The sequence below is a fragment of the Pogona vitticeps genome, chromosome 4, assembly GCF_051106095.1.
Source record: "Pogona vitticeps strain Pit_001003342236 chromosome 4, PviZW2.1, whole genome shotgun sequence".
Lineage (NCBI taxonomy): Eukaryota > Metazoa > Chordata > Lepidosauria > Squamata > Agamidae > Pogona > Pogona vitticeps.
The window spans coordinates 192,154,251-192,176,804 of record NC_135786.1 but is presented as its reverse complement, the minus strand read 5'-3'; the positions used below and the strand labels follow the sequence as shown (position 1 = coordinate 192,176,804).

Genomic DNA, 22,554 nt, shown 5'->3' with positions numbered 1-22,554 from the left:
ACCCCTTCACGGATTTCTCCCATTTTGTGGCGAAGGGGCTTGAGCAATCCAGAGAAGCTATGGGCTATGCCGTGCAGGGACACCCAAGACAGACAGGTCATAGTGGAGAGTTCTGACTAAACACAATCGAGCAGGAACTGGCAAGCCACTCCAGTATCTTGCCATGAAAATTCCATGGACAGAAACAAAAGGCTAAAAGATATGGCACTGGAAGATGAGCCCTTCAGGTCGGAAGGCATCCAACATGCTACTGAGGAAGAGCAGAGGACAAGTACAAGTCGCTCCAGAGCTAATGAAGTGGTTGGGCCAAAGCCGAAAGCATGCTCTGCTGTGGACGTGCCTGCAAATGAAAGAAAAGTCCGATCCTGCAAAGAAAAATACGACATAGGAACCTGGAATGTAAGATCTATGAACCTTAGTAAGCTGGATGTGATCAAACAGGAGATGGCAAGAAAAAACTCTGACCTCGTGGGTGTCAGTGAACTAAAATGAACGGGAATGGACGAATTCAATTCAGACAATCATCATATCTACTATTGTGGGCAAGAATCCTGTAGAAGAAATGGAGTAGCCCTCATAGTCAACAAAAGATTGGGAAAAGCTGTACTGGGATAGAATCACAAAAATGATAGAATGATTTCAATATGAATCCAAGGCAGATCTTTCAACATCACAGTAATCCAAGTTTATGCACCAACCACCCATGCTGAAGAGGTTTATGCACCAACCACCCATCAAGAAGAGGTGGCAAGAATACACAGAGGAGTTATACCAGAAAGATCTGGATGTCCCGGATAACCCAGATAATGTGGTTGCTGACCTTGGGCCAGACATCCTGGAAAGCGAAGTCCAGTGGGCCTTAGAAAGCATAGCTAACAACAAGAGCAGTGGAGGAGATGACATTCCAATTGAACTATTTAAAACCTTAAAAGATTATGCTGTTAAGGTGCTACACTCAATATGTCAGCAAGTTTGCAAACCTCAGCAGTGGCCACAGGATTGGAAAAGATCAATCTACATCCCAATCACAAAGAAGGGCAGTGCCAAAGAATGCTCCAATTGCACTCATTTCACATGCGAGCAAGGTTATACTCAAAATCGTCCAAGGCAGGCTTCAGCAGGATGTGGACCAAGAAATATCAAAAGTACAAGCTAGATTTCGAAGGGGCAGAGGAACTTAAGACCAAATTGCTTACATGCGCTGGATTATGGAGAAAGCCAGAGAGTTCCAGAAAAATATCTACTTCTGCTTCATTGACTACGCAAAAGCCTTTGACTGTGTGGACCACAGCAAACTATGGCAAGTTCTTAAAGAAATGGCAGTGCCTGACCACCTTATCCATCTCCTGAGAAATCTGTATATGGAACAGGAAGCAACAGTTAGAACTGGATATGGAACAACTGATTGGTTCAAAATTGAGAAAGGACTACGACAAGGCTGTATCTTGTCCCCCTGCTTATTTAACTTATATGTAGAACACATCATGAGAAAGGCTGGACTGGAGGAATCCCCAGCCGGAATTAAGATTGCCGGAAGAAATATCAACAACCTCAGATATGTAGATGATACCACTCTGATGGCAGAAAGTGAGGAAGACTTAAAGGACTTAATGTTTTTTAATGATGCGCTTCAGACCATTTTTTTGCGCTCTCCTCTCTCTTTTTGTGCTTAAAACCACAAACCTTTGTCTGAGGGGTCTGTTTACTGGAATGGGTGCTGGAATTTATTTATTTATTTATTTATTTATTTATTTATTTATTTATTTATTTATTTATTTATTTATTTATTCATTCATTCATTCATTCATTCATTCATTCATTCATTCTTGGTATTCTGTTGCTCCTAGAATTTGTGTACTGTGACCTCTCTTTTGTTTTAAAAGATGTTTGGTTTAAAAGGTTTTGGTTTAAAATGTGTGGCTTTAAAATGTGTTTTACACTCCAAAGTCTCTCTCTCTCCCCCCCCATTGTCTTCTCTCTCTCTATCCTCCCTTTTTGTGCTTAAAAGCACAAACCTTTGTCTGAAGGGGTCTGTGTGTCCCAGTGATGACCTTTCTTTCCTCTTTTCCCCATTGTTCCCTCCCTCCCTCATTTCCTGCTCTTTTTTTAAACCTAAGTCATCTCAGGTTAAAAAAGTCCCCCCCCGATGGTATTGGACGGAATAATTGCTTTTTCATTCGTTCCTATTGGAACGAATGCTTCGACTTGCGACCGGCGCCTTGAGATACAACCAAAAAATGGCTGGAACGGATTAATTGCGTTTCAATGCATTCCTATAGGAAATGATGCTTCGACTTACAATCATTTTGAGTTACGACCATCTTCTGGAATGGATTAAGTTTGTTAAGTCAAGGCACCACTGTAAAGGTTTGGGTTGGGTTGGCTTTGCCTGTCTCACAATACTACTTTTAAAAAGCATTTATATGAGCAGTACTAAAAAGTAATAGTAAAATAAAATGTCACAAAACTAATCATCATTATTTAAGACATGATTTGCCACTCTGAAAATATCAATTTAATAAATTGGTTTTTTTGTACTTCATATTTCAGTGATGCTACACGTAAAGCAGCCTCACTCACATTTTTATGATTGTGTGCAATGGCAGTTAGTACTAAACTAACTTACAACCTCATGTCATCACACTGCACAATCACATATGCTAATAAGACCCACAGGAAAACAGAAGTGATAAAATTATGTGAGAGAACCAGACTAGTGTAGAGAGTCTTTGCAACCTCACATGCTGCCTTTAGTAGTTTTGGCTGTGAGGTACCATTCTGGGCTGCGGTGACTGTCAGTCACTAAGAGCACTAATCAACAGTTTCTTTCCTGCCTCTGATTCAAAGATAGACCCATCCCTCTGCTCTGCTTTTTTCCCCCTCTCTGTTGTTTGTTGGAAGTCAGTCTGTTGAGACCTGCTACTCAAGCAGTCATGTTTGTTCTCAGTTTCCAGTTATCTGTTCACTGTAAGTAAATGAAACACCTTTATTCTTTCTCCAACTACTGCTTCAGAGTAAGTTATTGGAACTGTAAGTGCCAACTGATGAGAAAAAGAGTTGGGCTCATCTGGGAAACTTGAAGATATTTTGCTCTATGAATCCCTGCACTTCTGTTGCATAGCCAAAGGAATTTAAGAAAAATTCAAAATGCTGCAACAAAACAGGGGAGGTGCTTTAGAAAGACGTTCTGAGTAGGGAAGTCTTAAATAGGAAGCATTTCCTCATCTTTCAGAAACCAAAGCATATTCAGAAATTTGACCAAATAGGGCAAAGACCTCAAAAACATGTGAAGAGTAATGAAGTGACACAACATTCAATTCAAATGTCATTTTTCATTTCCAGGATCATATTCAGGAAATAAAACAGAAATAAATTCTTTTCAGTATAGAGACAAAGCCATTTTAGCTGGCAAATGTGATGTTAACCCCCACATTCACAGAAGGTTTACAAATAAGTCACAAATATTGAAAATAAGCACTCTTTGGTTAATAAGTATTTTACGGAACAACAATTACTATTGGGGTACTACTTTTGAAAAACTTAATACAAGCCTCAGTAATTTTCTTTTCTTTGCAGAATCTTCTGGAGTTCTCAAACTCTTGTCTGCCTTTTTCTTAGGTGTTTGCAGAAGGGTCTGAGCAGCTTTTAACCAGTCACGTGCTGATTTTCCCATATCCATTTCAATCCCTGTTCCAGATTTGAACGGGACGTTCCGACGACAATTTAAGTTAGTAGCTTCAGAGGCTACTCTGTATTCATCCAGCTTTTCACTGTCCGATGAATACTCTGATATTTCTACAGAAATCATCTGCAAAGAACAAAAATGCAAATTTAAATGCATATTTAAACCAACTGACACAACAATGCTGATTTTTTTTAACTTTACGGTGCATAATCATGGAATCCAACAATGTTAGCAATATCTCCAATACATCAAAACACAAAGTCTAGAAATGAACTTTATTTTGTTTTATTATTATTCTATAGTATCACACAACTTTTCATCTCTACAAAAATGGATATGTTCCAGTCAGCTTACAAAAAGTATAAGTGCACACTGAAAAAAACTGAAAATCAAAGAATGATTGGAATTCTCTCAGTCTCAGTACGTATTAATACACTTTATCCAAATGGTTACATCATACAAAAAATAAGCTAATATTTTTGCACTAAACAGCACAATCATACTTGGAATGTACGTAGAATGGCTGAACTATTACACACTTCCAGAACTGCAGAAGTTCTATGAAAATTCTGCTTTAGGTTATGATGGAAGGTAATACACAAATATTTATAATGAAAAACTTGTTCAAGTACACATCTGTTAAGCACCTAATGTTACTTAACCTTAGATCACAAGAATGCCAAAATCTGATTTACTGCAATGTATGGTTATTAGTCTTTTAAAAATGAACAAATGCAAAATACTGTAAGTGCAGAGAAGGAACAATTAAAAATACTGTATAAAGTAATAGAGGCACCCAAGCAGAGGCTAATTTTGGAGGATGCAAATCAGTTGGCTGAAAGGTAAAAGGGCCTCATGAACAGAGTAAAAAAAAGTACTGAGTGACTGAAATCCAAGAGGACTCAAGCCAATAGGCTACTAAAGACTGGTTGGTTAATAATTCTAGCTAAAGACTAATAGCTAAACAAAATGTGGAGTTTATGTATTTGGCTTATCTATTGTGTCATATGAATCCAACAAGTTCCAGCTTGTTGGCTGGCCTCCCCCCTGACAAGCTGAAATATTGACGTACTGTATGGTATATTTTAGGGTTAATCATCTAGCTTGCCCAGAGGAAAACAAACCAGAGAGTTGGGACTTGCTTACAGTTTGCTCATCTGCTGCTATAACAAGTGGGCACTATGTACCAGCCTCTATGGTAAGTCACGGTTTCTGTGGATACCTGTTTTACTGTGACATACAAATCGGACTTGTGCCTATATCTAAAAAATCTGACCTGCTACCTCCTTTCTTGTCATTTGCCCATCCCTCTCATTTTCTTAATACTTTTGATGAATTGTACAGACTTTTTATCACGTGCCTTTCCTATCACTATTAACCAAAATACGGAGTAATAAATTAAGATTAAAATTCTATGAGACACATTCCAAATAAAATGCTGAAACAAGCGTACAGGTAAAGCGAGGACATACATTTTAATACTGATTGTCAACCCAAGTGTAGGAGAAATAAAGCCTAATGAACTGGACACACAGTACAGTACTACCAACCATTAAGGGGAAATAAGCACAACACAGTATCTAGTAACACTAGCGTCGGTAATGCTCCTAGTGCTGTACAGACTACCAAACAGTTACATTAGATGCCAAATATACTTGAAAAGCAGTTTCATTTGCTTTATTAGTACAAGAATTAAAGGTTCCCAGTGCAGTTCTGCAGATTTATACTTGCATGTGCTCATGTCTTTATTGCAGACATCACCTTGAGTTAATCTGATATTTCACCATGCGAAGTGCGCCAAATCAAAAGTTTGTTTAGCTTCTCACATTTCTTTTTAAATTGCTTTCAACGTACACTAAGTACCTGCCAAGTTCTAAGTAAACTTGAAGTGACATTTTTGACACATGAAATAATGTGAAATGAGCAATATACTGTGATACAGCTTTTATTGCCTTTCCAACCACACAGTTTAATATTCTCATCAGAACATTCTAAAATCCCTTAAACTCACTAGTATGGGGAATAGTTGTGCCCATCTCCAAATCTGAGAAGAAAAATAAGAATTTACAGCATAATTTTCTTAAGGTGTTGAGAATTAAGGATAATAAACCTATGGGCACTCCAGGTCACAAAAGAACCTCTTCAAACAGAGGAGGCTATCCTTTTCAGAAAACCTCTTTCCCATGAGAACAGCATACCTGGTGGGTTGGGACTAGCAAACTCTACTTCATTGTATGTTTATTTCCTCTAAAATCATAAGACAGCTCCAGTCTCTTAAACCTCCATAGAAGGCAACAATGGTATTACATTCTATTGCCAATTCTAGAAATCTCTTTATATTGCCATGTTACATCCTGTTTATTCCTATAGTTTATCTTTAGACTCTCTACCCTCACCACATTTTTAAACATTTGTCTTACAACGTACTTCTATGCAGTGCAAAGATGAAGAACCTCTAGATGTCTTGGCCTATAACTCCCATTAGTCCCACCCAATATTGCCAATCATATGTTATTGTAGGAATTGTAGTTCAAAACATCTAGAGAGCCAAAGATTACCCACAGCATAGTAGTGTAGGAATTTTTAAAAATTAGTTATATTTTTGACATAGCCTATATTTTCTTCTGGTCTGATACACTGCAACAGTGGTTCTCAACTTTTGGTGAGGTGTTTATGTGATCCAGATGTTTTTGGCCATGAGTTCTCAGACATCCCAACATAGTTATAGGTCAGAGATTCGGAAGTCCAAAATGTCAGGATGGCCAAAACGTGAGAACCAGTGAACTACTATCTATCTATCTATCTATCTATCTATCTATCTATCTATCTATCTATCTATCTATCTATCTATCTATCTATCTATCTATCTATCTATCTATCTATCTATCTATCTATCTATCTATCTATCTATCTATCTATCTGTCTATCTGTCTGTCTGTCTGTCTGTCTGTCTGTCTGATTGATTGATTGATTGATTGATTGATTGATATACTGCCCATCTAGAATGTGTCTACTCTTTCCTCTTTTTCTTTTATTTCTATTAATAGGAGTGTCTTTCAACCTTAAATATTTATTCCAGCCCCAAATACATTTTTAATACAAATGCTGTTTTTACCTCTTAATCATTTGGGAAGTACTTTTCATTGATCCTCTGAAAATATTTTTATTTTTTCCTTGGCTTAGATCACGGTGGACAACTTTCAGAGGTCCAGGACTACACAGGGTCATCCCTGGACCTTGGAGGGCAAGGGCCAGACTCACTTGCATGACTGGAAACATTTTTTAAAAACACACTTTTTTAACTGAGAAAACTCTAGTGTTCTTCAGTGTTCACTGTCCTATTTTATTTTTAATTGAGGGTGTGGTGCGGAACCCTCAAGGCATAGCAAAAAACTTCCCTACATCCTATGAAGAGTACAAAAGTAATTTTTGAATGTCAAAAATCCTTTTCAAGAAAATTATTTTCAGGTTGGGTAGTGCGTTGGGTGCCACAGGTTCGGCAAATGGCCCATAGACCACAAGTTGTGCATCTCTGCTTAAATTATGAAAATACTCTGTTTACAGGTCTAATAATACGGGGCAATTACTATCAACAAGGATAAAAAAGAGGTGCAGTACATTTAGACTTAACCCCAATGTGATATAAATCTTCCCAGTCCTCATGGAAACATATTTCATGAAGCAGGAATCCTTTTCCATCTGCCTTGGCTTCTAACACAGTTTAGAATCCTGATTTTAAATCATGTATTTATACAGAGTTTAGTTCAATTCAAATGGGTCGATGGGGCTCATCAGCCTTGGAAGGCAGCCCATCTAAGAGAAGGAAAACTCCAATTTCAAACCTCCACTGCCTTGTGGCTATATCCACTGATGGAAAAGGCTTCAGGAGTTAACCTTGAGGCAAAATCCGAAGCCGGAGTCCCGGAGGCAGTTCGTGTCGTTCTGGCAACTCCTGCGACATCGCTGGAACCAGTTGCACTGACTCTTGCCTTTCCATTGGACTATTTCAGCGACATGGAGAGGGGGGATTTTCTGCTTGAGTAACAGCTATCCTCCATATTATTTTAGACAGGCTTCGCACTCTCATCTGTCCGCCCGGTTATGCCGTCCAGCATCAGGGTAGACTGGAGGGGCGGGGGGGAGTAGCCATTGTTTATAAATCCAGCTTACAGGTTACTAGGCGCTCTTCGGTGGCAAAGCCGGGTCTAGAGGCACTCCACATGTCGACTGGGGCCAGGGAAGGTATTGGGATTTTGCTATGTTACCGCGCTCCCCACGACCCAGCCACTTCCCTACCGGAGCTGGCCGACTTTGTCTCCACGGCATTGCTGGGATCCCCAAGGCTTTTGGTCTTGGGTGATTTCAACATGCGTGCGGGGGCAGAGGCTTCTGGGTCAGCTCTTGAGTTCCTGGAAACCATGGCTTCCTTGAACATGTCCCAACATGTCAACGGCCGCACCCACGTGGGTGGTCAAAAACTGGACCTGGTTTTTTCCTCCAGCTGGAGCGAGTGTGATCTGGTGGTGACGGACCTCGTGTCGGTCCCCTTGTCATGGTCAGATCACCACCTAATAAAATGTAACCTCACAGTGGCACTCCCCCCTCGCAGGGAGCAGGGACCTATTTATATGGTCCGCCCTCGAAGGCTACTGGATCCTGTTGGATTCCAGGATGCCATGAGAGGTGTCACGGCTGACCTGGCTAGCGTTCCTGTCGACGCTCTGGTTGACAGCTGGTCCACTGCTGCCACCAGGGCCGTAGACACGATCGCGCCCAAACACCCTCTCCTAATCAGGAGCTTCGAGCGATGAAGCGACATAGGAGAACGCTAGAGAGAAGGTGGAGGAAGAGCCTGACAGATTATAATTGGATAGCTGTTAGGGTCGCAACTAACCTTTACCTGTCTAAGGTAAAGGCTGCCTGTCAAACTTACTTCGCTAACCGGATAAGCGAAGCGTCGAACCAGCAGGTGGAGCTATTCTGTATAGTGCGCAACCTATCCGGAACTGGTCCTGGTGATAGGCCTCCCCCTAGTTTCTCACCTGACCAGTTTGCAGCCTTTTTTAAAACTAAAGTGGAGGCCATCCACCGGGACCTCTCTCCTTTTTTGAACACAGTGAGTCGAGCAGAGATGTCCAGCGCTCCGTCTTGCCCGGTAACCTTTGACTCCTTACAGCCTGTCACGCCTGATTCTGTGGCCAAGGTGCTTGACCGCTGTCAAGCCACCACCTCCTCCTTGGACCCTTGCCCGGCCTGGCTAATCAAAGGAGCCAGGCCGTTAACAACAGAATGGGCCACTGCAATAATAAATGGGTCTTTCCTTGAGGGCAGGTTTCCCTCTGCCCTCAAGGAGACATTCATTAGGCCCATAAGAAAGAAACCTTGTTTGGCGGTGGACGAAACTGGCAACTATAGGCCCGTCACCAATGTTTCTTTCATGAGCAAAGTGATGGAGAGGGTGGTGGCCAACCAGCTTCAGGCTCTCTTGGAGGAAACGAACCCCCTGGATCCATTTCAGTCAGGCTTCAGGCCGCGCCACGGTACAGAGACGGCATTGGTCCCTGTTGAGGGAGGCTGACAGGGGAAAAACATCTCTGTTAGTCCTCCTCGACATCTCGGTGGCCTTTGATACCGTCGACCACGGTATCCTCCTGGGGAGGCTCTCCGAGTTGGGAATTGGTGGCCTGGCGTTTGCCTGGCTCCATTCCTTCTTGGAGGACCGACCCCAGAGAGTTCAGCTTGGGGAAGAGAGTCTCGGCCCCGTGGAGTCTCAACTGTGGGGTCCCACAGGGGTCGATTATCTCCCCATTGCTGTTTAATATCTATATGAGGCCGCTGGGTGGGATCATCAGGGGGTGTGGGGCATCGTTTCATCAGTACGCTGATGACACCTAGCTCTACATCTCTTTTCTTCCAACTGCAGGTGATGCTGTCCTGTCCCTCCCTAGAAATTTGTACAGATAATTTTGAGTCCTTATGTCCCTCTTTGAAAGTGCACACTATCAATAGAGTATTATAGCAAATCTGAGCAAAGGGGTAGTGAAAAATATGTTATTTTAAAAAACCATGTATTAAGGTTACAGCAAGCAAGAGTACAATGGGTGGGGGAGAAACCACATTATCAAAACAAATCTTCCAGAGTAGTAATTTAAGTCATGTTTTAAATCAAATTCTCCTTGCTTGAAATGAATTGCTGACCTTCCCTTGCCTTCTCCATTCTTCTTTCACATTTCTAATACATCCAATTAAACACTGTAAACTTGGGGTGCAAGGGATAACATCTGTAATGGTAGTTGATATAAGGAGATGGGTAACGTAAACGGACATTTCAAGCACTGCACACACCCAGATTTTCATTCTGAGTTGTTTGTTTCTGTAGTACTTTGGGTGACACCTGCTTTCTTTAAAGTATAAAACCACAGAGAGGCAACAGTCAGAATGTGGAAGATTAAATGGGTGAAAGATTATATAGTCATATGTGGGCAGAGTAGTTAAGAATGATAAACAATGAGAATGATAAATCACTGGTTTCTTCATTTTTTTCTCAGAGTAGCAAGCCCAGAATAAGACCCATCTATTACATAGGCAGCTCTGCTTTTTAAACATTCAGTATCTTTTTTAAAATTCATTTTCTTTAGCAGGCTGTTGCTTATATATTATGGGAAAGAACTGAAGTTTTCCTGACACACATATGGTCATGGAAAATATTTTTCTTCTCCTTTTGGGATGTAACAGTCACATTTTGGTACAAAATATGACATACTTTCTGTTTAAACACAATTCTACCTCCAACATGTAACAAAGCAGGGGAGCTATTAGATTGTTACAGCAACAACACAGGAACACAAATGGAGCATATGCTTAACTCTCAGACCATAATTGATCTTCCTGAAGTCCACAGACTTCAGGTTTGGTTTGGAATTGAAACTGATGTAGTAAAGTTTTGGATCCTATAGATTGCATATGAGACATTAAACACTTTCTAACAGTCAAACAGCTGAAAAAAAATTAAGGTTAGCGTAATGCATGATTCACCAAATCATGCTAACCATAATGTTAAATTCACCTAACCATAAAGTTTTCTGCAACTTTATTAGACTGTTATGTTAGATACATAAGGAAATTAGTAACAAAATGCTGTCTTTTGCGGCTTAAAATCTCTGATATTGTGCTCACTGTGGTGGGATATTTTACCAGTGACAGTGGCATGGCAATGTAAATTGCCCTAGAGCACTCATATGTGTCTGCAAAGATTTGAAGCTTAGCTCAGAGTTCTATCAACTACATCACACTGGCACCCATGGACTGCATCTCTGAACTCCTCATCTGTCAACCTCAACAGTTGGAAGCCATAATCCTTCAGGTTGGCTAATATGAACAAATGTACCTCTATTAAATTCAGCAAATTCATTTAACTGTACTGTTCACTAACATTATTTGCTAGTTTAGTACAAGCAGTGGAGACAAGTAACGTACATGCAGCAGATCTTGAATCAGATTAAAACTCATCAGATTAGAATTTAGACACCACCCCATTCCTTCAAAACAGTGATGAGTGATATTTTAAATGTGGTTATAATTTAATGTTATGTTCATTATCAGAAATGTGGTATCTTAGTGCCCTATCACATTTAGAAAACAGTTAATTATCTATGTGAAGGTGGTCATCAATATCACTTCCTAGATGCTTTGTACAGTTTTTAAGAAGTAGATACTCACTTGCAGTTTGTGCTGACAAGACTCCATCCTAAGTGTCATGGTTATGAAACGAAATTCATAGAAATTTAGAAGTATAAATCACAGGATAAAGAAATTAGTTGTACCTTTCTCAGCAACATCAAGTCAACTATAAATACATGCAAGAAAGTTATTTACAATGTTATTCCAAACTAAGAATTAAGAATCTTCTCAGTATTATCTTCTCAGTAATATCAAATAATACTAATAAAAATAACTGCTTATTCTTTCTAGAACCATGTCTCTATATGAAATATTTCCCAAGTACTTTTCACAGTTAACTTCATGAAACTATTTGAACTAAATAAGGCCAAAAGGAAGTGACTAATCTAGCGTTCCTCCCCCTGGTTCTTTCCAGATGTGCTAGACCAGTGGCTCTCAAACACCCCCTCTTATGCAAAAGTCTGCTTTTTCTTTTTTCCAGGAAAGACACTTCTATATTTACAGCCATTCTGTTAATACTGATCTCTTTGGTGGAGACAGGAAACAAGTTTTTAGAAGAAACACTCTATCCAAAATGATTGTGGCCAGAAGTCACAAACAATAATCCATGGCAGGTAAGGTCAATGGGAGATTACATATCACAGACAGACATGGTGGTTGAAAGTGTGGACTCCAACTGTTATGAAAAACCCACATCTATCCAGTACAACTTCCACCACTAGCCAAGAACCACTACAATTTCCTTGTTAGTTGGGAATAATGTAGTTCAATGCATCTGGAAGACAGCAGATTAGAGAAAGCTGGGTCAGTCACTGGACAAAGCAACATCTTAAGGGCCAGTATCCTGCTACGTAGCTTCAACTTGCATGCAATGATACAAAGACTCAAGCATCCTGAAACTGAAAAAGAAATTAGAGGCAATCTGCTGTACCCACGGAACAGGCAGAGCTATGAAACAGGATACTGGCCAAGGTATTTCAGTGCTTCACTTCCATTCTCTTACTCTGATCTTTACAATAAACTATACACAGTAGGCTACATTTGGATAAAGGCAATGGGGTGGAGCACGTCTTGTCCATCTTCCTGAAAAGGCTACAAAGAAGGTTGGGAGATTCATGTTGAATCATGTCAGATGTGATTCAGATACTCTCCACACACACATACAACTGGGTAAAGGCACCTGCAATGAGCAAAGGCATCCAATACAAATAAAGTAAATCCTGGTTCCAGTCCTATACTTCACATCATACTACTCATGATGCTGAGAAAAAGTCACTTGCCCTGGCCGTTTAGCAGTTTACAAGATTCAAGTCAGCTTGGTGCTGGATTATCTTATTTCATTCATTATTTGCTAGCACCTCTCAACTTCTGGAAGGGTGATGCCAGCTAAGTAATCGACTTTAATAATATAAGTGGTGCACTGTACTGCAGGTTGTCCATAAATGTGTAATGTTACACAGAAGCAAGAGTAAATTTGAAATAAGAAACTCTCTAAAATATTGCCAGGCCATCTCAGAGAACTAGAAAGGGACATCAGATAACTGTCAACCAAAATTTACCCAAACTGATAACTGTTTATCTTTGCATTAACCTACTACATACCATCATCAGCACCATTTCCCACTTGATATTCAGGTTTTTTTAAGTACCGTATAATACAACACATTTGTTGTGTGTCATCTAGCCAATTTTAACTTATGGAAATTCTTTTCACGACTTTCTTGGTAGAGAATGCTTGTCTATTAAGCTTGTCCAAGGCCACACAAGTTGGGTCTTCTGGATGCACAGTATGGAACTGAACTCCCAACCTCTAGCTCCACATCTAAACATCAGACTCACTGGGCTATCCAGCAAGTTATAATGCAGTATAATATACATTCACTTAACTTATTTAACCCTGCAGCTTCTTTTCTTCTCATGTCTCTCTCCCTACATATAACTAGAAAAGTAAAATTTTCCATTAGGAACTGGCTTAGTCTGAGTATTGTTGCAAAATGCTGCAATAAAATGCTAACACAAACTGAATCTCTTCTGAAAGAAAAAGGACTGAAGCTTCCCTTGCTAGACATTTGCAATAGGAAACAGGAAGTGAATGTGTGTATATGTGTGTGAGAGCATCTTCTTGAACAATATTTCCCAAACTATTTCAACAGTTTCTGATGCAGTGCAGTTTGCTATTTTACTATGGGAAACTAGTACCATACTGCTTCTGTTCTTATTTCAACCATTATATACATTATAACATACTGTATAATTATAACATTACTGTAAAATGCCTGTTGTAAAGTATAACAAATGTACAGTATGTTAAAAACAAAGCACAACATGACACTGGCCAAAACACGGCTGAAACAAAAGTAGATACAAGACAGGGACTATGAAGAAAAACTGCAGGCTTCATAGGGTTAAACAAGTTATAGTCTTCAACTCTGATCGTAAATATATTTATGAAGACAAACAGGTTTCACAGGTTACACTTACTCAGCCCCAAGTGCAAGCTGTTCCAGCTTGTCTATGCTAAAACAAGTTTTTATAATACCTGGATCAACCTAATCAAAATATCAATGGCCACCTGCTTAGCTGATAGCTGATCTTTATTTCAAGATGGGTTATTCTAGCCCAATGTGTTTCTACTCAATTGAACACGCAGAATTATCCGCTCCAAATTAACACTTGGAAATAAGGTGATTACATAAATAAAAATGGTCAAAGCCATAATTTAATCAAAAGTAAATATTCAGCTTGCAATATTTTGGCTAGACACAATCCTGTTGTAAGAGAACCATTTAGAATACTGTTTCTGCACTGATGAATCTGGCAAATTAAAACTCTAGTTAATTACACATTACAGTTTGCAAAACACTCACCATTAACAATTGAACAGCAGAAGTCTTATGGACATTTCATACAAGATGCATTAAATAGATTCCAGAGAAGAACAGACACTAAACAGTTTAAGGACCAAACTACATGATGCATATGGCTTTTGTGCAATATTACCACCACCTACCCAAGAGCTGCTACAGTCTGCAAGCAGGAGCTAAGGGAGAGCAGGTGGAAAAGAAAGTGCTAAGCCCTCTTTTTCTCAATACCGGACTATAAGAGCAAGTTTCCTCCAAATGGGAGAAAAGGTACAGTTCTATCCAGCAGCAGAACATACAGCCAACAATGGACTGTTTTAGATTACATGCACAATGAAGACATGTAAGTTTATTCTAACAATGGAACAAATTCTTGACTGCCCCTATAGCAAGGGACAAAGGGGACCATTATTTCAAGCCTCTCAGACAGAAGGATGACAAACTCTGCATTTCAATTAAAACTAACTGTCAAATGGACACTTAGCCCTTTAAAATCTTTTTCGCACAGGCTCCATAGTCCCAATGCCAAAAAAAAAAAAAAAACTATTATCAGGTGTCACCTTCTACAGGCACATAGCTAAAACAAAGCCAAGAGACAGAAAAAGCTGAAATTGTTTTCTTTAGTTTGAGACAAAGAAAAATGCTTAAACATGACAATTTAATCACACATAAAAAACAAAACATATTCCAAGTACCATATTTTTCGCTCCATAAGACACACCTTTCCATAAGATGCACCAATTTTTTAGGAGAAGAAAACAGGAAAATATAATCTGTTTTCTTCGCTCCATAAGACACACAGACTTTCAACCCCCCTGTTTTGTGGGGGAAAAGTGTGTCTTATGGTGCGAAAAATACGGTATATTGGGAGGGTTAAAACTAGGATTTCTTAAATAAAAATATTTAATGGTAAATACATATATTGTTTCTTGGTAGAAAAATATGAGAGAAAGAAATGCAAACAATGTGTATCTGCATTATGTCTGATCTTCATAGCAGACCAAATAACTTCTGAAAAACAAACAAAACACAAGCTGTGACCCTCTTCTTCTTCTTTTACTCTTCCATTAATTACCCTTTTATTGCCCAGCTCCGCACAACGAAGAGAAAGAAAAAAGGTTGTGTATCATACTACCTAGTTCCTTAACAATGGCTGTATTATGAGTACATTTAACTAGGAGATTAGTTCCATTGAACTCAGCAGATCTTGCTTCTGTCTAAATAAGCATAAAATTGTATTTTGGAGCTGGTGGGCTAGCAATGTGTGACAGCTTCTGATTCTAAACCTAAGTCTCCATAAATTTCTACCAATAGTAAATCTGATCAGTGTACAGTCAACCCTCAACTTACAAACTTAATCCGTTCTGGAAGGAAGTTTGTAAGTCGAAAAGTTTGTAACTCGAATCAGCATTTCCCATAGGAATGCACTGAAAACCAATTAATCCATTCCGGCTGTTTTTGGTTCTTAGGTCGAGGGGCAGTTTGTAACTTGAATCATTAGTTCCCATAGGAATTAATGCAAAGACAGTTAATCCGTTCCTACCACTAGGTACAGAATTTTTTTTTATTTTCTTTCCTTTTAACCTAAGATTACTTAGGTTTTTTAAAAAGGAAAGAAAAGAGTTCGTAACTCGAATCTAAGTTTGCAAGTCGAGTCCATATATTCCTATGAGAGCGGTTTGTAAGTCGAAATGTTCATAACTAGGGCCGTTTGTAAGTCAAGGGTTGTACAGGATATGTGCTATAAATATTCCTAAGGGAGAACATACATCGAGAAAAAGATTATTCAGTCTCAAAATAAATCCCTACAAAATAAAAATACACAAAGACCAACAGAAATAAAACCTCTTAAACACAAACTGAGATTTCTTAAATGGTTAAAACATGATGCTTGAGTTTCAGTAATTTTTCCTTAGTTCTCTAAAGTAGGGTGGATAAAAATGTTTTTTTAAAAAAATCAAATTGATTTAAATCATAATTTACATCAAAAATCATTTTTATTTAAATAATAAAAAATCTGATATTTTAATTTGTGATTTTAAATCAATTTTATTTAAATCAACCCTACTCTGTACTGTGTTTCATAGATAACATATAGCTTTGTATACTATGCACAAAAAAGAAGCTTCTCTAGACAATCAATTTTACCTTTAACACATAGAAACAGAAACATAACGAGTTCTTTATTTCTCTCCATATCTAAAATTACTCAGATCAGGCATTGGCCATATTCACATGGCATGATAACAAAGAATGTTGCCTAACCATGAATAAGCCAGAGTGCTTGTGCACACAGCACAAGTGCATCCACTTGGCTTCTCCTGCAAGCCAGGAGTGTTTAAACAAACCATATGCCTCCTTCCCATGGTTTTGATATTATGACATGTAAATCCTGCACTTTCATTTCTCCTCTGCCCCTCAAAAGTCATAACTTCTAGAGTTTTCTTAGCTTCTGATTATGGCTTGCCTGCAAAAAGACAAACCAGAGTTCCTGGTTCACAGATCACAGTAAGCAACCCATGGACAGAAGTTTGGTGTTTATCTATTCACCCATGCAGCTAGAGTCATCAGCAGCATGTACCAGCATGCTGCTTTGCCTGAATATACCAAAATTCTTTAGTACCATGACAAGAGGTCATTGATGCCTTACATTTGCTGGCAGGCTCCTTCATGTACAGATTCTGATTTCATGTACGATAAGACTATACCTTTCCTTCAACAAACTCTTTCTAGCTATACAGGCAGAACAGGGATATAGATCTCTGTGAGAGAAATATTATTAAAATAGATTTTTAAAATGTTCTATAAACAATCATACTTAAAAAAAAGGAAAGAAACAAGGACTCATTAGATCCAAAATACTATATTTGGAGAACAACATGAAAAAACTATGAGGAGTTAATACTATCAAATTTAATGTTCATGTCTTAAGGCAGATGAATACTGTATAGGATAACAGTAAACACACACCGTTCTATATTAAGCATTTAAAAAGAACATTAATAAACGGAAAAGAAGAAATGCTAAAATACATTCTTACAAATAAGCATTTAAACAATTAGTAGCCAATCCACTGGAATGTATGGAACTTACTTTAGAATCCAATAATAGTGACCTTTGAGTCCCCCATCTTGTACAGAGGTCTAGAGCCAGTATACACCAGAGCACGTAGAAAGCTAAAAATTATAGTATTTCCATGTCAGCCCACAGAAGAATGATTATGGATTTCTCCCAAAGAGAATTCAGGTTAGTTTAGTGTGCAATAATAGAGAGAGGAGACAGGGCTCCCCTCTACCACAGTCATGCATTTCTCTTGCTAACACCTCCAAGTGAACTTATTGCTGCACAAGAGTGCAATGATGATCACTCAACCTTCTATAAAGCAATTCTAAAAATGGGGGCAGTTCAAATAAAACAGTACAACTTTCCAACAGGGCTTCAGATCAGTACCAAATATGGCACAATTGTAGCGGACTGTTTGCTCTTGCTCTGTGTCAAATTTAGGGATATCATGCCCACATTTCTGGCAGGAAAATGGATGCCAAACTTTATATAGCAAAGGGCAGCCTAAATGTTGACAACACCAATGGCACTGAAGACGATCTAGCAGATACCTTCTTCTACTCAGTATCATTCACACTTGTTGAAAAACAGCCATGACAACTGCTTTGTGTTTGGGTGTGATGTGGTTAGCTCATTAAAAAGGGGTCAACTTCTAGGAAATTCCCTTGCTTGGTGTCTCTTTGTGAATGGTAGTGAGTACAAATCCTGTAGACCATCTTAACTGCTAATATTGGTATCATCAACATTCAGGCTATATAAACACTGGCATCCCTTTTCCTGCTGGCAACACAGGCATACATTGTGCAGCAATATTGGGCCATTTCCTGGATTTCTGAATCATGGATACAGAAGCACAATATCTCACATTCATAAACCAAAGGTTTTCTGATAATTGATAATAATAAGGTTCTATAAGTTTCTACTATAATACATTTCTTTAGAATCAGTAGCAAGAATCTTCTGGGAGGCTGAATAAGTCTCCTCATGTTTTTGTGTGCTGCTATTTCTGATGTCAGATTTGTGTCCATTTATTTTGCACAGAGACTGCCCTCTTTGCCTAGTGAAGAGTATGAAAGGACACTGGTAACAGGAGACAACATATGTCACACTAGAAGATGATATATCAGTTTGTCATTTAAAAAGATACTATTTTACAGCAAGCAGTTCTAGCAGATCCAAAGGCTTCCTATTGATCCACACTAGAGATGGGGGTATTTTTACATAAATACAAATATCCCAACATAGGCGGAAATAACAAGGGTCCGACCCCATGGGGCTGGACTGTCCACTCACTATTTTGCCGCTGACGCCAGCTCTGTGGAGACTTCCTATCGCACCGTTCTTCACAATGGATTAGCCACTCTGTGATCTGGCAGAGAGGCTTGTCATCCCACCTCCTGCCAGGAGTAGGTAACCAATTGCGGACAACAGCGTGATAGAAAGCTTCTGTGGAGCTGGCAGCAGTGGCAAAATCGTGAGTAGTTATTTTCACCTGTGCTGGGATAGGTAAAGGTAAAGGTTCCCCTTGACAATTTTTATCCAGTCGTGTTCGACTCTAGGGGCCGGTGCTCATCCCCATTTCCAAGCCATAGAGCCAGCATTTGTCCGAAGACAATCTTTCGTGGTCACATGGCCAGTGCAACTTAGACACGGAACGCTGTTAGCTTCCCACCGAAGTGGTCCCTATTCATCTACTCGCATTTGCATGCTTTCGAACCGCTAGGTTGGCGGGAGCTGGGACAAGCGACAGGAGCTCACTCCATTGCATGGATTCGATCTTACGACTGCTTGGTCTTCTGACCCTGCAGCATAGGCTTCTGTGATTTAGCCCGCAGAGCCACCATATCCCCATGTGCGGGGATATTCGTATACAAATACGAATACCCCAATCTCTAATCCACAACATTTCTGAAAACCAAGCCTGAAACATTTCAACTTATAGCCACCCCAAAAGACCCATGCAAATGAAAACAACTCCTACCTTTAGGCATTAAATAAAAACAGTATTTATTAAAAGAAGGTATTATGTAGATTAAGTATGGATGTTCTTTAAAGTTGAAAATTACCATAAGTATTAGGTACTATTTTCCATAAATAAGCTCAAGGGATTTTTCCTTCTCTCTTTTCCTCAACTCTCACCCCTAAAAATCAAAATGGATTTTCCCCCTGTTCATCAAGTATGTCTATGTATTGCGTAAAAATATATGGTTATATTTGAATTATAACCCAAATTACTAAAACTTGATCTACTTCTCAATATTTAGGACACAAGGGAAAGTAATTTAACTTCCTTTTATAGTTCCTCAATTCAGCAAGTGGTAAATTGAAGTACAGTGCAAAATACACCAGCCCTGCTATATCAGAATGCAGACCTGTCATATCCAGTATGCTCTTCTTAATCAGTGTCAACCAAATACAATGAGGAAGCCATATGCAGAGCACAAAAGTGGCCACTTCTTTCTGTTGTATGTTCTGTACGTTTTTTGGGTTGCAATGATTTTGGTGTTTCCAAAAGAACGACATACTATAAACTTAGTTGTTAAAGATTCTGTATTCAAATAGGAAGCTGTTCCTCCAAAGGATATTGCACATTCACCTCAAAGGGGAAGTTGTGGAACAGAATTAAATGTTCCAGAACAGTTCAGACGTCACAGCATGTAGGTCACACAAAGAAGTAAAGTTATTAACTGACCAGTATTTAAAGTTTATCAATATGTACTGAACACTTCTATTCATTTGCTCTTTAAAAATGTTGGTAAGATGATGATCACAATTGGATAAGTTTACTATTGTTATCATACTGATACTACACAAGTGAGAATCAGACTGGGAGGAAAGAGAGTAATAATTCCGTACTCTATGAAGTGATATGCGTTCAAGTTAAAAAGCCTTATTACACTGGAAAATGAATACTGTACATACATCTCTACCTCGATATGCACCAATGGCTGCCAACTACAGCAGATTACATTGGAAGGTGACAAGCACTGTGGGTGTTTGCAATCAAGGAGTGCTCACGTACCCTTGCAATACAGTAGAACAGAAGTACAGTGTTCTCTCCCCTGCCTGCAGAACCTGGTTATGGAATAGCTAGAACATTAATCACTGTCTTGCAAGGCAGTAGGCATCCTTCAGTCTCGAGAGACTATGGTAGCGTGCTCTGTATGGAGGTCTTGGAACAGCATCTAGTGTGTCTGAGAAGGCCAATTCGAGAGTGACAATCACTTCCACATTGAAGACAAATACAATCTGTCCCATGTCCAGCTCCCTGGTTTTGCTTGTTTCGGGACTGCCTCTTTGCCTTGGCCTGCTGTACAAGTGTCTCTTCAAATTGGGAGAGGCCATGATGCAGTGCCTGCCTCCAGGCTGAATGCTCAGACATCAAGGTTTCCCATGTGTTGAGGTCCATTCCTAAGGCCTTCAGATCCCTCTTGCAGATGTCCTTGTATCGCAGCTGTGGTCGTCCTCCTGGGTGGTGTCCCTGCACTAATTCTCCATACAGGAGATCTTTTGGAATCCGACCATCAGCCATTCTCACAACATGCCCAAACCAACGTAGATGGCGCTGTTTCAGTAATGTATACATGCTAAAAATTCCAGCTCGTTCTAGGACTACTCTATTTGGAACTCTGTCCTGCCAGGTGATACCAAAGATGCGTCGGAGACAACGCATATGGAAGGTGTTCAGCTTCCTCTCCTGCCGTGCACAGAGGGTCCAGGACTCGCTGCAGTAAAAGAGTGTGCTCTATAGACCTGGATTTTGGTGTATGCCGTCAGCTTCTTATTAACCCATACTCTCTTTGTGAGTCTAGAGAACATGGTAGCTGCTTTCCCAATGCGTTTATCCAGCTCAACATCTAGGGAGAGAGTGTCAGAGATTGTTGAGCCAAGGTACACAAATTCACAAACAACCTCCAATTCTTGCGTGGAGACAATAATAGAGGGAAGTGAGTCCACACCCTGACCCACTGTCTTGCAAAGAGAAGCAGCAAAAGAAAAATGGCAAGAAACTTCTTCAATACATTATACCATTCATAACACAAAAACATGATGGGAACCTATCTCTAACACTAACAAGAGCATTATCAGTATCAATGATATGCAGTACAGTGGTGCCTCGCTTAACGATTGCCTCGTTTAGCGATGAATTTGCATAACGATGTGTTTTTTAGAAAATAATATGCACCGCATAACGATGTTTCCTATGGGCGATTTTCGCTTAGCGAAGTTTGGGACCATGCTTCGCATAACGAATGCGATTTTAGGTCCCCTGCTTCACTTAATGATGTTTCTTTTTTCAATTAAAAAAGTGTCTTAAAAGGGTCAAAAACGGTTCTAAATGCTTGGATTCGTTAGAGGACCCCTTAAGTCATGTGCAAACCTGATTTGGCTTTGATCTGACTTTTCGCTAATTTTTTGTGAATTTTTTTTTTGGCCCATAGGAACCAATGGACCTGTCAAAATCTGACAGCTCCATGCTTTCCTATGGGGGAGAAAACAATTCACCATAAATTAACAAAAGTTCAGATCAAAGCCAAATCAGGTTTGCACACGACTTAGGGGGTCCTCTAACGAACCCAAGAATTTAGAACAGTTGCTGAGTCTTCGTTAATTTTTTGTGATTTTTTTCTTCCCCCATAGGAAATAATGGAGCTGTCAGATTTTGACAGCTGTCAAAAGTTGGGGGGAAAAAATTCAGAAAAAATTAACGAAAAGTCAGATCAAAGCCAAATTAACTTTTGCATCCGTTTTGGAGGGCGCAGAAGCTAATCCAAGCATTTAAAACCATTTTTGACCCTTTTATGACACACTTAATTTTGCAAAAACTGACTTCGCAAAGCCATTGAAATGTATTGAGTCAGCTTCAATACATTCCAATGAAAGAAACATTGTTTTGCTTAGCGATGTTTCCTATGGGTTTTTTCGCTTAACAACGGCAATCCATTCCAATTGGAACGGATTAACCGGTTTCCAATGCATTCCTATGGGAAATGGTGTTTCGCATAGCGATGGTTTCACATAGCAATTTTTTTAACCAATTAACATTGCTATGCGAGGCACCACTGTATACCAATTATACTGGGACAAGATTTTCCCTGCCTTCCTGCTAGAGATGTAACAAGGATGAAGAGGGCGGAGTTGAACTTCAGGGTAACAGCTGACAATTCAACTAGTAGCACATTCTTGGAAAGAAGAAGCATCAAGGCATGTTTCACATGCAGGTGGTCCCAAGTTCAACTTTTAGCATTACCAGTTAAAAGGATC

The 22,554-nt window shown here is 39.4% G+C and overlaps 1 protein-coding gene across 2 annotated transcripts in view; it reads right to left on the bottom strand.

Moving 5' to 3' along the window:
• SPIDR (scaffold protein involved in DNA repair) overlaps positions 1 to 22,554 on the bottom strand; it is a 260,008-nt gene that overhangs the window by 175,057 nt on the left and 62,397 nt on the right. For both annotated transcript variants that reach the window (XM_020790935.3, XM_078393733.1), the window contains exon 6: positions 3,552 to 3,808. In XM_020790935.3, coding sequence (XP_020646594.3) covers positions 3,552 to 3,808 — 257 coding nt within the window. The remainder of the gene's footprint in view (positions 1 to 3,551; positions 3,809 to 22,554) is intronic.